A 14,135-nucleotide genomic window follows, 5' to 3' on the forward strand; every position below is an offset into this window, starting at 1 on the left:
CACAGCTCCGTTCACCGAAGTATGAAAAATTTATGAGTGCCAGAAGATGGGAAAACAAATTTTTTTGAAAATGTTTTCATTTTTGAAAATGTATTAGAACACAATAAAACCTGTATAACTTTGGTATCGCCGTGATTGTACTGAACCAAAGAATAAAGTAGACGCATCATTTGGAGCGCACAGTGAAAGTCGTAAAAACTGAGCCCACAAGAAAGTGACGCAAATGCTTTTTTTCACCAATTTCGCCACATTTGGAATGTTTTTTTCCCGCTGCCCAGTACACCGCGTAGAATAATAAATAATGTCACTGAGAAGTAGAATTTATTACGTAGAAAATAAGCCCTCACACAGCTCTGTACATGGGAAAAATTAAAAAGTTAGAGGTTGAAAAATGAACAAAAAAAAAGTTGCGGCATAAACGTGTAAGGTATAGCCGGGCACCAAACGTCCCATTCAAAATCTAAAAAAAACATTATTTCCAGCGTTGAACCCTGTAATGGAAAATAGGGTCCAAATGGTAGCAAAAACGTCAGCTCATCTCGCAAACAATGACACCGCACGCAGCTCCAAAGTACGGAAAAGTTTTTTAACGTCAATAGAAACAGATATTTTTTATGTACAGATATTTTTTAACTGCATTAAAAAGAAAACCTATATAAAGTTGGTATCGCTGTGATCACACCAACCCAAATAATAAAGGAGTCGTTTGGGGAGCATAGTGAAAGCCATAAAAACCGAACCCAAAAAAAAATGGCAGAAATGGCTCTGTACAGAGAAAAATAAAAAGTTCTAGATATTTGAAGGTGGGGAGTGAAAAATAGAAACATAAACACAAAAAAGGGCTGAGTTGTTGAGGGGTGTAAGTGGTTTATTGATATGCACGCCGTTATGTAAACTTTTGAGCCATGCAGAAGAATACTACGCCAGAAGAAACGCAGTAAATGTGTGAATTGCGGCTGACTGCTTAGTTTTTTTTTTTTTTGTAATAACTTTATTTACAAGCTCATTGTCTGCCAAGCCTCCGTGAGACGCAAAACAGCAGGGGGTGGAGCTTCTTAAGAAACGAAAGAAAAACGCCGGAAAAGGCGGAAGCTCCGATCGTATGACCAATCATAAGACTAGAAATATTACATGACAAGTACGTTGACCAATGAGCGCGGCCGTAGACTGACAGTAGCTCTGTCGGCGGAGCTCAGTACACAAACTCGTTACTAGACAAAGGACCCGCGGCATGGACGGCGGACAAGGCGGAGGGCGATGCACGGGAGCAGACGGTGGGAGCGCTATGCTGTGGTCTATATCCAACTACAACTCACAGAATGCACTACCAGCTGTGGTCCCTTTCAGCGCAGGGGGCGGGGCGTTGCATGGTGTTCCTCTTTAAAGGGCACCTACCACCCCGATTCTACCTATAAAGGTAGAAGGGGTGGTAGGTGGATGAATGGGGCGTGAGGATAGCCCTTTTTGGGCTAATCCTCACGTCCCGGCTATCTTTTTATAAAGTTTATTGCGGGCATATGCAAATTTATTTATGCGGCTACTGGGGCGTGGAGTAGCCGGACATGAGGCTACTAGTCGCGGCTACTCCACGCCCCAGTAGCCACATTACTCCAACTACCATTTAATCTTCAGCGCGCAGCTCCTCATAGCTGCGCGCCCTCGTCTGAGTCCCCTGCGTTCTGCGCATGCGCAGAACCCCGGCCTTTGGCTGCGCAGCCGCGGCTCCGGGGCCGGAGCTACTGCGCATGCGCAGTAGGCCGCAGATGCCGGGGGACTCGGACGAGGGCGCGCAGCTACGAGGAGCTGCGCGCCGAAGATTAAATGGTAGGCGGAGTAATGTGGCTACTGGGGCGTGGAGTAGCCGCGACTAGTAGCCTCATGTCCGGCTACTCCACGCCCCAGTAGCCGCATAAATAAATTTGCATATGCCCGCAATAAACTTTATAAAAAGATAGCCGGGACGTGAGGATTAGCCCAAAAAGGGCTATCCTCACGTCCCATTCATCCACCTACCACCCCTTCTACCTTTATAGGTAGAATCGGGGTGGTAGGTTCCCTTTAAGGGCTGAGCAGTGACTGATCATGAAGCAGCTCAGGCCATGATGTGATTATAAAGGTGTTCAATGTGATCAGAGGCTAGTAATGGGGGTAGATAAGAGGCTAAATATATGGAGGGTGGGGCAACCAATAAAACCCTTAGGCCGTGTTCACACACAGCGTATGCACTTTGCACAGACTCCTGCTGCGATCATCTTTTTCATTTAGATTGTGTTTTACTTTGATGTGTTGGCAGCAGGAGTCCGTACGCAACGCAGACGCTACGTGTGAACACAGCCCTAGGGTATTTGCACACATTAATGGCTGCAGGATTTACCTCTGCATATCAATATTCTGCTTTCTTATGTGGTTACTGGCAGAAAGGTGCAGATATTTTCTCTATACTCCACTACTACTGTATCTTACTGCTGACTGAACCCACGGAAATGCCAGCACCATGCATTATAGCGATATATGATACATGGAGTCAAACAGGGGTAAAGCAGGGGACTCCAGTTATCGTATATCACAATGATGCATGGAGTCCCAACCTCTACTCTGGTCGTGTGCTGCTGGCCTTACAGAAAACTACCCTGAAAAAAAACCTGACAGCCATTTGTAAGACAGATTCAGTGTTCAAAACAATATGCTGCAATACAGGCGGTCCCCTACTTAAGGGCACCCAACTTACAGACGCCCCTTAGTTACAGACGGACCCCAATGCCCACTGTGACCTCTGGTGAAGCTCTCTGGATGCTTTAGTATGGTCCCAGACTGCAATGATCAGCTGTAAGGTGTCTGTAATGAAGCTTTATTGATAATCCTTGGTCCCAATACAGCAAAAAATGTTGTCACTGGGGCAAAAAAAAAATTGTCTGGATCTACAATTATATAACATACAGTTTCGACTTGCATACAAATTCAACTTCACAACAAACGACACCTTACACAGTGCTGTACACCGAAGTATGAAATAGTTATTGGGCCCCTGAATTTGGCAAAATGGCAAATTTTTTTTGTACAAAAGATTTTTTAAAAAATGCAAATCTACAAAAAAAATAAAATAATACAACCTACATAAATTTGGTTACCTTGTAATTGTACTGACCCAAAACATAAAGGGGAGGTGTCATTTGGAGCGCACAGTGAAAACAGAGCCCACAAGAAAATGCTGCAAATGCTTTTTTTTTTCACCGCACTAGGAATTTTTTTTTCTAGCTTTCCTGCATTGAATATTAAATGGTGCCACTAAAAAGTGCAATTTGTCCCACGAAAAAACAAGCCCTTGCACATCTCTGTAAACAGAATGGTAGCACGGTGGCTTAGTGGTTAGCAATACAGCCTTGCAGTGCTGGGGACCTGGGTTCAAGTCCCAGGGTCAACACCTGCAAAGAGTTTGTATGTTCTCGCCGTGTTCGTGTGGGTTTCCTCTGGGTCCTCGATTAAATTATGAGCCCCATTAGGGACAGGGACTGATTTGACAAGCTCTGTACAGCGCTGCGTAATCTGTGTGCGCTATATAAATTATTATTATTAAAGATAAAAAAAGTTATAGCATTTGTAACCAAGGAAGGAAGAGTCCTATAGAGGGGTGAAATGTCAACGACATTTGGGCGCCACCATTTTGGTGGAGATTTTCACTCCCCTGACATCATCACAGAGCAACGATGTGTCGCCCTGACAGCCCGGAGTCTATATAACACTCCAAGGGCTTCTCATTTATGAAGATCTGTTTCAGTTCATGAGAGAAATCCCTATTTTCTGCGATACTGTAGTACAGGCGGTCCCCTACTTAAGGACACCCGACTTACAGACGACCCATAGTTAAAGACGAACCCCACTGCCCACTGTGACCTCTGGTGAAGTCTCTGGATATTACTATAGTCCCAGGCTGCAATAATCAGCTGTAAGGTGTCTGTAATGAAGCTTTATTGATAATCCTTGGTCCAATTACAGCAAAAAATTTTAAAAATCCAATTGTCACTGGGGCAAAATAAAATTTTGTCTGGAACTACAATTATAAAGTATACAGTTTCGACTTGCATACAAATTCAACTTAAGAACAAACCACCAGACCCTATCTTGTACGTAACCCGGGGACTGCCTGTATTGAAGTGTATGGTAGGAGGGGTCAGACCCCCTATGGTTAAAGTGCCCTAGTGGGTCTACAGATATAGTACAAAAAAATATGAAAAAAACTAAAAGTTCAAGTCCCCTTTCCGTTCCATAAATATTACATCATAAACGCAATTCCGGGTGGTGAACCTGTTATGGAAATTAGCGGCTAAATTGCAACTTTCTCACCATTTTGCAACACATGAAAATTTTATTAAAATTGTGACTCGTAAAGTCCCAAAAAATGGTAGCAATAAAAATGTCATCACGTCCTGCAAAAGATGACCCCTCACCCGGATCCGTGATCCAAGGATGAAAAAGTTAATTTTAAACCTTATAAAACGTATATATAAAATTGGTATTCCCGTGATCGGCCCGACCCAAAGAATAAAGGGGAGGTGTCCTTTGGAGCGCACAGTGAAAACCAAGCCCATAAGCGCAGATGTGTTTATTGATCAGTTTCTCTTGACTAGGAATTCCCAGTGCACAGCATGGGATATGAAATGTCGCCAGGAAGGGCATTTTGTCAGGCACTACAGAGCTCTGCACTTCATGGATCTCATCGTCTCTGATCTGTCTCATCTCTTTTTTAGTATGTGTCTGATACTAGCAGACTGTTTAGGAGCTAAATGAAAGTGTAGATAAACCCTGGACCCTGATAATCCAAGCACATTGTCAGCACACAGCATTTCACAGCACAGAGGAATCATGAAGTGCCTACTTAAAGAGTCCCCGTCCACACTCTGGAATTTTACAACGATAATGAGTGATAGAAGCTAAAACAGCAATAAAACTGAGTAAAATTGTGAAAAAAGGTGGTTAAAAATGATCTTTATTGTGTAAACATCACTAGGGGATTAAAATGTGAGAACTTTCTTTCAAGGTCAAACCTCTTTAAGTCATCACCTTTTTCCAGGATCAGCTACAGATGAAGAGGGTGCATGTACTTGTGTAAACTAGTGTCTCCCTGCAGCTCCTTCTTTAGTCTGTCACTTCAAATGACTATATGTTCTGAACTGTGGTACCTAGAAATACAGTTCTGGTGTCACGCTAAAGATGAGAATCACCCCTATTATTCACACAATCATATTCACTGGTAAAGTTACAGATGGGAATGGGGTCTGTATATGGGGCAGCACGGTGGCTTAGTGGTTAGCATTACAGCCTTGGGTGTAAGTTTCCTACAGTTTCCTCCCATGATCCAAAATATACTTGTAGGTTGATTAGATTGTGATCCCCATTGGGGACTGATATGGCAAGTTCTGTGCAGTGCTGCGTAATCTGTGTGCGCTATATAAAGGAATTATTATTATTATTATTATGAAATCGATCTCCCGAATGTGGTGTTAACAGTGGATATTTTTTTTATGGTATTGTGGCACCTAGAAACAGTGGTCTGGTACCATGTTAAAGGCGATTGTGTTACTACCGTATTTTTCGGACTATAAGGCGCACCGGATTATAAGGCGCACCATCAATAAATGCCAGCTTAAACATCTACGTTCATATACAAAGCGCACCAGATTATAAGGTGCATCGGATTATAAGGATGAATGACCAGCAGGTGGCAGACCTGTGCACAGTTCAAGGCAGCTGTTGTCTGTAAGTACGGTTCATATATAAGGCGCACCTTTGATTTCTAAGAAAATCAAAGGATTTTTTGTGCGCCTTATAGTCCGAAAAATACGGTAGTTTCCACATTTCACAAAACATAGTTGGTTCAGGTGTACCCCGCCTTAAAGAGAACCCGTCATGCAAAATAACCCCCCTAAACTAAATATATTTTCATAAACTGCCATTAGAGAGCATTGCCTCTATCCCTTTATTGTCCCTCTACATGCCTGTAGACCTGAGCAATGAGGTCCTAAAGCTGTATGCAAATGACCTGTGAAATGTCCAATGAAGCATTAGCATATTCAAGCTGTCCACTCTATTCATGAGTGGGAGGCACAGCCACACCCCCAGTGCATGACTGACAGCCTGTATAATGGTGTGAGGCTGTATAATGATGTGCTTCCTGGTGCTGGCGCCCCCTGCTGCCTGTGTGTGCATGTGTGTGTGTATAGGAGAGATACAGCAGCTCCAGGCAGCCATGTTACAGCAGAACATGTCAGATTCATGTGTAGCTGATGTCTGTGTCTCTCACCTGTATATTAGGAGGCTGCAGCATGTCAGCAGATGCAGCACACACACTAGCCATGCTTTACTATACATTACACACAGACATGAGCAGGGGGAGGAGAGGGGAGGGGTAACAGGGGTGACATCACTGCCTCTGACCATGTGATCAGCCTCATTTACATAATAAAGAATAGATGATTTTACAATGATTAATGTATGAAATAACTAGATAAAGGCTGGGATGGGATCTTTGTGAGCTGCTCCAACAGGTAGAGGTGACAGGACAAGTGACAAAGACCTGATGACAGGTGTCCTTTAACATCTATACATGTGCCGTCTGCACTGATGTATATAGCTGTATGTCAGCAGTGATACATCATCCTGTCTTTTCTCCTTAAAGGATATGAATCGTATGACTATAGCTATGATTACGTTGAGGACTCGTACAGGCCTTCTTCAGAAGCTTGGATGACCTCCTACAATGGAGCTACACACATGGAAACAACCAGAGAAAGGTAAGGACCATGAATGGTACCGCAGCAGAACTGGCACTGTCACAGAGGGCAGTGTGATGGTTCCCTTAATAAGAGATACTCTGGGATATCTTGAACATTTCTTCCTTTTCTCCAGCAGTTACTATAATAGAACGGAGGGGAGCAGCTACGGCTATTCTGAGCCCGAGAGAGGATACGGAGGACGTAGGGAGCAGTACCCATCTTATCCAGCACTGGGCAGGGCCCCAACAGCAAACTTTTGGGATAACAGTGGAAGAGGAGCCAGAACCCCCTCTCTACTTGTGCAGCACGGAGCCTTCTCAGAGATGGGCGCTTTCCAAGATCTGAGGGCGTTCACCGGAAACTCCTACTTTGGCGGAGGCTTCAAGCAGAAAAACAAAAAAAGTTGGAAAGTGAGAAAACTTGATATGTCTCTGATTTACTATAGATACATAAAATGCTGCACACATTGCTTGCTGTAGGCACTTGTTGTGTCTTTGGTCCTAATTGGACCCTCATCAATCCAAAGTGTAGAGACCCGATTCTCACTATTGGGTGGAGCGGCAGGACGAGTATGTGTCCTGCTGCTTCCTTTCAATAGTATGGGAGCGGCAAGTGCTAGGCTAAACATTCCCACCCACTTCTCCACCCGTTAGTGAGAATGGGACCCCTTCTTTCTGGAGTGCTGGGGGTCCAGTTCATGTGATCGGTGGGGCTGGCAGCAGTCGTACCATCACATATCAGCTTGTTATCCCTTACCATGTGGATAGAGGATGAAAACCTGATACAACCTTTTAAATAACCCCCTTTAAAAGTATGTTGACCGTTTAAGGACAATCAATTGCATTGCCACATTGACATAAGATTTTTCCTTTTTTATGTTTTTTGGGATACCTAGAAAAAGATGCCTCAAGATAGAGAACAACCAGCGGTAAAAAAGATCAGGACAGCTGAGGATGAGGCTCAATGTGGGGAGACTGGATCAGAAGGAGGTGAGATGTTAGTTAATGAATATAGAAGACCATCAACAGGTTGTGATGGAGTAACGTATGAGGTTCACCATGTTACAGAGGATACTGACAAATGTGCCTGACCCCAGATCCTCAGAGTGGGGGGGGTCACCATCTTCTCCAGGATCAGGTAAAGAAAAAAAAGATGCAGTATTGCGGACTACCGCTCTATTCACATCAGCAGGTGAGTATCAGAATCACAGGTTGTCTAGGAGATCATTACTAATTCATACTTGGTCCATATGGCTCCAGAAATCACCTGTTCTTATATTGTGTATGCAACGCAGGGATAGAGAGAACTATGCAGCTGTGTAAATGAGCTGCACAGTTCTCTCTATCCACATATTGTTACCGAGTCTTGGAGGTTGAACTCATACCAGATAGTGTTAATACTCTATTGATAAGGATGGATGTAGATTTGGCAAACCACCAGACCGGAAAAAAAAACAAGACCTATATGCCTATTTTTAACATGATGTACGATGGAGGTAGATCCCTGAGAGGAATATGGTTCAAAAGCCATGTTTTCTCTTCCAGATGGCAATGCTGCGGAACCAGCACGGAGCTCGAGGACTGTAAGTTCTGTAAATGACTTGCCAGGGCTAGAAGTCACATCTTTCAGTCCGTGGTTGAGTGAGATGTAGACGTTGTGTATACAACTCCACCCCAGCATGGATGAAAGCCTAGAGATGTGCATCTGTAAGGCAGAATTGCAGTGTAACGTCCCAGGTCTCTCTGTGTCGCTGTCCGTGATCCCGGTAGGCGACTGGCACGCAACATTTATACAACGTCTTCACTATTTGTGTTCCAGGATGAAGACAGAGAAGAGGAAAGACCAGAAGAGTCAGGTAAAAAAAGATTCGGGGAAACCGAACGAAACAAAGTTTTCTGGAATATTACAGTGTGTGTTCTGTATCATTTCCTCTTTATATTCAAGATCTCTGCTTGCTTTTATCCAATAGGAGCCTTCATAGTGGATACAGATCCATCCATGCCTAATTTGTTATCTAAGGGAGCAGAAGCTTTACCTCTTTTTGTTAGTCCTCAGCTTTTAAGAAGAAAAATTAATGAGGGCTTGCTTTGTATGGGATGAGTAGCATTTCTAATGCCGCCATTTTGTAAAACATTGAAAATGTAAGATTTTTTTTGAGAGCAGAAATGGGAATATAAAAGCAGATCGGCAATTTTGTGGTTATTATTTTAAACTTTCTTCTGCAGGTAAGTGTGCTTACAATGCTGAGAGATAGATGACTTTTATTGGATTAAAATCGTGTCCCCAATAGGTTCTCTTTAAAAATTTAGCTTGGTTCATCTTCTGCACAGGCTTCTTCTCACACGCACTGAAAGCTCAGTACCTTACTAAGTGGTTTAAAACACTCATTTAAAGGAGTACTTCTGTTTAAGAAAATGAGGTGAAGAGACTGCGCCACTCATGTGACCACTCATGTGACCACTGCATTCTCTTAATTTACCAAGTCTCAGAGAATATGGTTTAAGCTGATTTATGTTCAGTTATATTTCAGCTTAAATGAGTGTTTCTAACTACTTACGAGAATACAGATAAGAGATACACAGGATGCTTCTCTGATGAACAAGCAGCCTGTAGTGACTGAGATGAAGCATCTATGGGAGATGCCAAGCTAAATTTCTAATAAAAACCTATTAGGGAAATTTATTTTTACCCTATTACCCAATACTGTAGGATTATCTCACATTACATGGCTCTCTTCTTCAACAAATGTAGGAACCTACTTATTCCCGACCCCCCCATGTATTACTGTCATTGATATCATCTACAGAACAAAAGCCGTCATCTAGCAAAAGCCAAGAGACCCAGAACAGGCGCATAGGGGACAGACTGGTAGAGAGGTACACGGTTCAGAGCGGATTGGCTATAGCTATATACAGTATATATACAGTACTATAACATACAGCATAAAACAGACAGGTGAATAAATGATGGCACCAATGGTTTCCTCTCCAGGATCCAGTTTGTCTGTTCGATTTGCAAGTTTCGCACCTTCTACGATGAGGAGATGAAGAGTCACCTGCAGAGCAACTTCCATAAGGAACATTTTAGCCATGTGGGCGGGAGGCTTCCTAAACAGGCGGCCGAGTTCCTGCAGGTATGTCCTCAGTGAACCCAGTGCCACGCTGATTTTGCCATAAACAAAATGTATCCTCCTTCCCCCAGGATCAGCCGAACAGGGTGTGTCAAGTCTCCCTTGGCTTCGCTGTGATGTCTATGCTGAAAGTCCCAATAGAAGTCACCAGCTTTCCCTAATACTGTATGCACACATTAAATTTGGTAGTCTAGGACACTCCCCTCTACATTTGTCTGTAGCAGAACGTAGTGAGAAAACTCTGCTCCTAGATAAGAGTGGACAGAGGGGCTCATTTACTAAGGGCCCCGCAGATTGCACTTTCGTCGGACATCCCGACAATTTCCATTTTTCGCCGCTGGGACAGGGATTTAAAAGGGGATTTTGGCACACGCGATCGGATTTTGGGGCAATCACACAATGTGTCGCAAGCCAAGCACTTACATGCACCGGGAGGAAGATGGTGAACTCTGGCGGACCAGAGCGGGGAAGTGACACATGCAGGATATCGGGCGCACGATCTTAGTGAATCGCGGCACAGTGCATTCCGGACGGACAATGCACTTTTGGGAACTCCGAGGGACAGGGAAAATAAATGTGCCCCAGAGTGTCTAACACAGTAGTTAGTAAATGGTGGACGATTAATTGGAATTAGAATAGGGCTGGGAATTTAAAGGATAGGAACAAAGGAACAAAAAATGGAAATGGTATTTTAAAAGGAATCTGTCAACAGTTTTGAGCATGCAAAAGTGCAAACAGTGTTAGGTATTGTCCCTGGAGATCTGTGTAGCCATAACTTTGTGTGTTGCCCGTCGCAGCAGGACTGTTAAAAAAAACATGCATTTATGTTCAAGGATAGTAGCTGGACTTTGAGTACTCTGGTGCACTGGTATGTGAAATCTCTTTGCTGTAGTTCTGCACAGCCCCTCCCCTTCTATTTGAATCCTACAAAAATGATTCATGAAGAGGAGCTGTTCAGCAGTACAATGCAGCGATCTCAACCACCAGTGCACAATAAGGGAACCGAATCCAGCTACAATCCTGGAATACAAAATGCATTTTTCACAGTCCTGCTGCTACTAACAATGGATACAATGTAACGGTTACACAGATCTACCTACCACATTGTGCAGCTGTGTATAGTCATAACTGCCTGGACATCTGGATTATGTCTCTTCTTCCAGGAGTATGTGCTGCACAAGACTAAGAAGACAGAGGAACGGCGCGGACTCATTGAAGACCTCAGCACGACAATTCAGCAGATCTATCGGAATCAGGACCTCACCCAAGGTAATGACTTGGCCACTTACATGAGAGCCACCTGACACTTCACCTATGAAAACCCGGGGCAAACTATCAGGAGGAAATACATGATCAAAGTGCAGCACCACCACAGTGCAGGGGAAACGTATATGGGGGTGCATGGTCTCTGGTCCTGGAGGTCCTAGCTATGAGCAAACTCTTTACAAGATGGGACTGTCCCTTTAAGGGATTCATTTGTTTCTCTTTACAGGATTGGGCATGGAGCATTTTGTGAAGAAAGTAGAAGCCGCTCATTGTGCTGCCTGCAACGTATTTATCCCTATGCATCATGGTGCCCTCCACCGACATATCAAATCCCCCTTACACAACCAGAACCGCCGGGTGAGTCATATGTATAACTATGGGGGGTACCTGTGTACACATTGGGGCACTGAAGGGGGACCGTACGCCAGATTTATCATGCAAAGTCCGACAGAATTGTGTTACACGTCCACTATTAAAGGTGCACCAAAAAAAAAAGTTGTGCGCTCTGTCGGGGCAGTGCTGATGGCGCCAGATTTATGAAGAACAGGCACCACAGATCCTGAATCTGGCGCCCCCTCCACTCTACACAGGCAACTGCACATAGTACACACTGCACTGTTCTTAGTAAATGTGCCCCATTGTACACTGGGAGGGGCAGTAGTATCTGCTGAAGTATTGGCCGCAAGTACAGATTGTAAAACGAAGCACTTGGATGGAAGAGCTTTACACCGCCTTCCTTCTACACCATTCTCTGAGTAGTGGTCAGACATGGGAACTGCAGCTGGGTTCTCAATTACTTGTAAGAGCTGAGCTACACAGAGAACTTATCGATCTGCCATTGATGACCTCTTCTATGGCTAGGTAATACCTGGTAAGCCTCCTTAGGTTTGAGCTTACAGCATAGGAAAGTATACATCATCCATTGATTTGAATGGGAACAAAATCAATCTGTATGCGATGAGCTCCACCTAGTGGTTACTTTGGGTAGTTATGTGAGGAGCAGCAACATTCATTACACAACCAAAGATCAGAGGACCCAGTACTCAACTTTTTAGCTCATAGAAGTAACATTGTCCTCGGGTCCCAGCTATAATTACCATATAACGCCATGCCTTGTTATCACAACAAAAGTCCCCACCCAATAACCGGAGTACTCACTGTCTTGTCTTTCTTCTCTTCCATTGTAGGTCACAATGGAAAACTCCAAAAAGACAGCAATGGCCGTAGCCAGGAGCATCCTGAATAACAAGCAGATCAGCCAGAAACTGGAACAATACATGCAGGTTGTGACTGAGCTGCATCCTATACTGAATTATTGTGTGATCTCTGTAATGTCTGATGTACCGTTTTCTGGATCTCTGCTCCCTGTCACTGAAAGAAAACACTCAGATGTTAAAAACAGAAAGTACTGAGTAGACAGTATATTAGAAGCCTGCATAGCTTTATTACTATACAGAAAGTAATGGGTGAGGTGGCTAGTCTTTTAGGCTTTGTCTGGAACTCAGCCGCCATCTTGGAAGCCGCCATCTTGAATGAAGGGCAAGTGTCACCAATGGAGAGGTAGTCATGTAGCATATCAAAGAAGACCAAAATTGTCTCAGAAATCGATTGCTACATTCAGATTTACAAACGTTATTTGGGTCCAAAAGTTATTCTCCATGGATTCTCTTGGGGGTTCATACGACTGGATCAGCTCAGTGTTCTGTACCATGGACCACATGTCATGTAGCTGTGCAGCCCAGTTGTTGCAGTTTCTGTACTGATAACTTTTCATACACAAGAGATATTGATTTCTAAAATTCCTTTGATCTTCAACATGAACACCTTCCCTTTGGGAAAACTTACCCTTAATCCAAGATGGAGGACATGTTCCGGACATAGCTCCCTCACCTTTTACTTGTTTCTGAGGGTCATGGGACTCTTAATGGCACATTATTACATTTTCACATCAATTGTCCCTAAAAGTGACACCTAAAATGACATTATAAATTTACATGTTGTGTAATACTGTATTATTGCCGTTCCAGGGCCAAAACCCCTTCATAGATAATCGTGAGGAGACTGCCAGCGCCTGTAGTAGAGATTCAGCAGCAGAATCCCAAGAATCAGAGTCATTACCCTGCAGCACTTACTCAGAGTCTAACGAAATGAAGACTTATGAGGACCCAGCACCTGAGCAGTCTGATATGAAGGAAGAGGGTGACATTGCTGGACAAGACGCTGGGGTTTCTCCTCATGAATGTGAAAGTTTGGAAAATACAGAGATTGAAACAACTGATAAACAGTAGAAGAAGACAAAAATGGCGGAGGTGTAACTGAAGACACACCCAACATGTCTTACATAAAAGACTCTAGTGTTGACTCTTGGGGAGGGGTGTAAGATTTTCTATAGATATATATTTTGTCGAAATTTCTTATCCATGTATTGACAAGAAATGGAAGACATTTGTGTATCTTGTGGTGTCCACTCAGTTCTGGATGAAAACGGTGCATGGTCTTTGCTTCTTTCATTAAAAAAGGAAATGTTTTGTGCAATCGTATTTTTCGTGACTTTGGGTCATCTCCTCTCCATCCTAATCCCTACTCTCCCTTCACAACTCCTAATCCCCATATCTCACAAGTAATCTCCTTGTTTACATACCTATTATTAAGGCTTTGTTCACACACTGCGTTTGAATTGACCTTAGAAGGAGGAGGCGGAGTTTCATCGTATATCTGTACACCATAACGCCTACGATCGGGAATTAACAGCACCCGTTTTTCCGGTAAACAATACAAAACGTGGTGCTCAAACGTTTAGGTCTAAATGCATCTGAAATCGTGTAAAACTCTGCCCACTACTTATGAAATGCGTTTCTAAACGCAATTCATAGTCAGCGTGTGAACGCAGTCTGTGGGGATAAAGACAAATATAATTAACCAACTGTGGGATGCGCTGGAAAAACAAGAACAGGCAGTGTTTCTTCCAC

The 14,135-nt window shown here is 43.5% G+C and overlaps 1 protein-coding gene across 4 annotated transcripts; it reads left to right on the forward strand.

Moving 5' to 3' along the window:
• The first annotated feature begins 1,129 nt into the window (after positions 1 to 1,129).
• On the forward strand, positions 1,130 to 13,706 carry AKAP8L (A-kinase anchoring protein 8 like). 4 transcript variants are annotated; one of them, XM_072149198.1, is made up of 12 exons: positions 1,130 to 1,274; positions 6,674 to 6,788; positions 6,904 to 7,180; positions 7,666 to 7,759; positions 8,315 to 8,352; positions 8,589 to 8,625; positions 9,577 to 9,646; positions 9,762 to 9,903; positions 11,064 to 11,169; positions 11,393 to 11,523; positions 12,354 to 12,449; positions 13,194 to 13,706. In XM_072149198.1, the coding sequence occupies exons 1-12, from the start codon at positions 1,232 to 1,234 to the stop codon at positions 13,452 to 13,454; spliced, it is 1,410 nt and encodes a 469-aa protein (XP_072005299.1). In that variant the 5' UTR covers positions 1,130 to 1,231; the 3' UTR covers positions 13,455 to 13,706. The 4 variants fall into 4 exon arrangements, with proteins under 4 accessions (XP_072005299.1, XP_072005300.1, XP_072005297.1 ...); XM_072149199.1 differs by having other exon boundaries at positions 6,907 to 7,180; XM_072149196.1 differs by lacking the exon at positions 1,130 to 1,274 and adding an exon at positions 1,732 to 1,824.
• The last annotated feature ends 429 nt before the right edge of the window (positions 13,707 to 14,135 follow it).

This window comes from Engystomops pustulosus, chromosome 4 (genome assembly GCF_040894005.1).
Source record: "Engystomops pustulosus chromosome 4, aEngPut4.maternal, whole genome shotgun sequence".
NCBI classification, from domain to species: domain Eukaryota; kingdom Metazoa; phylum Chordata; class Amphibia; order Anura; family Leptodactylidae; genus Engystomops; species Engystomops pustulosus.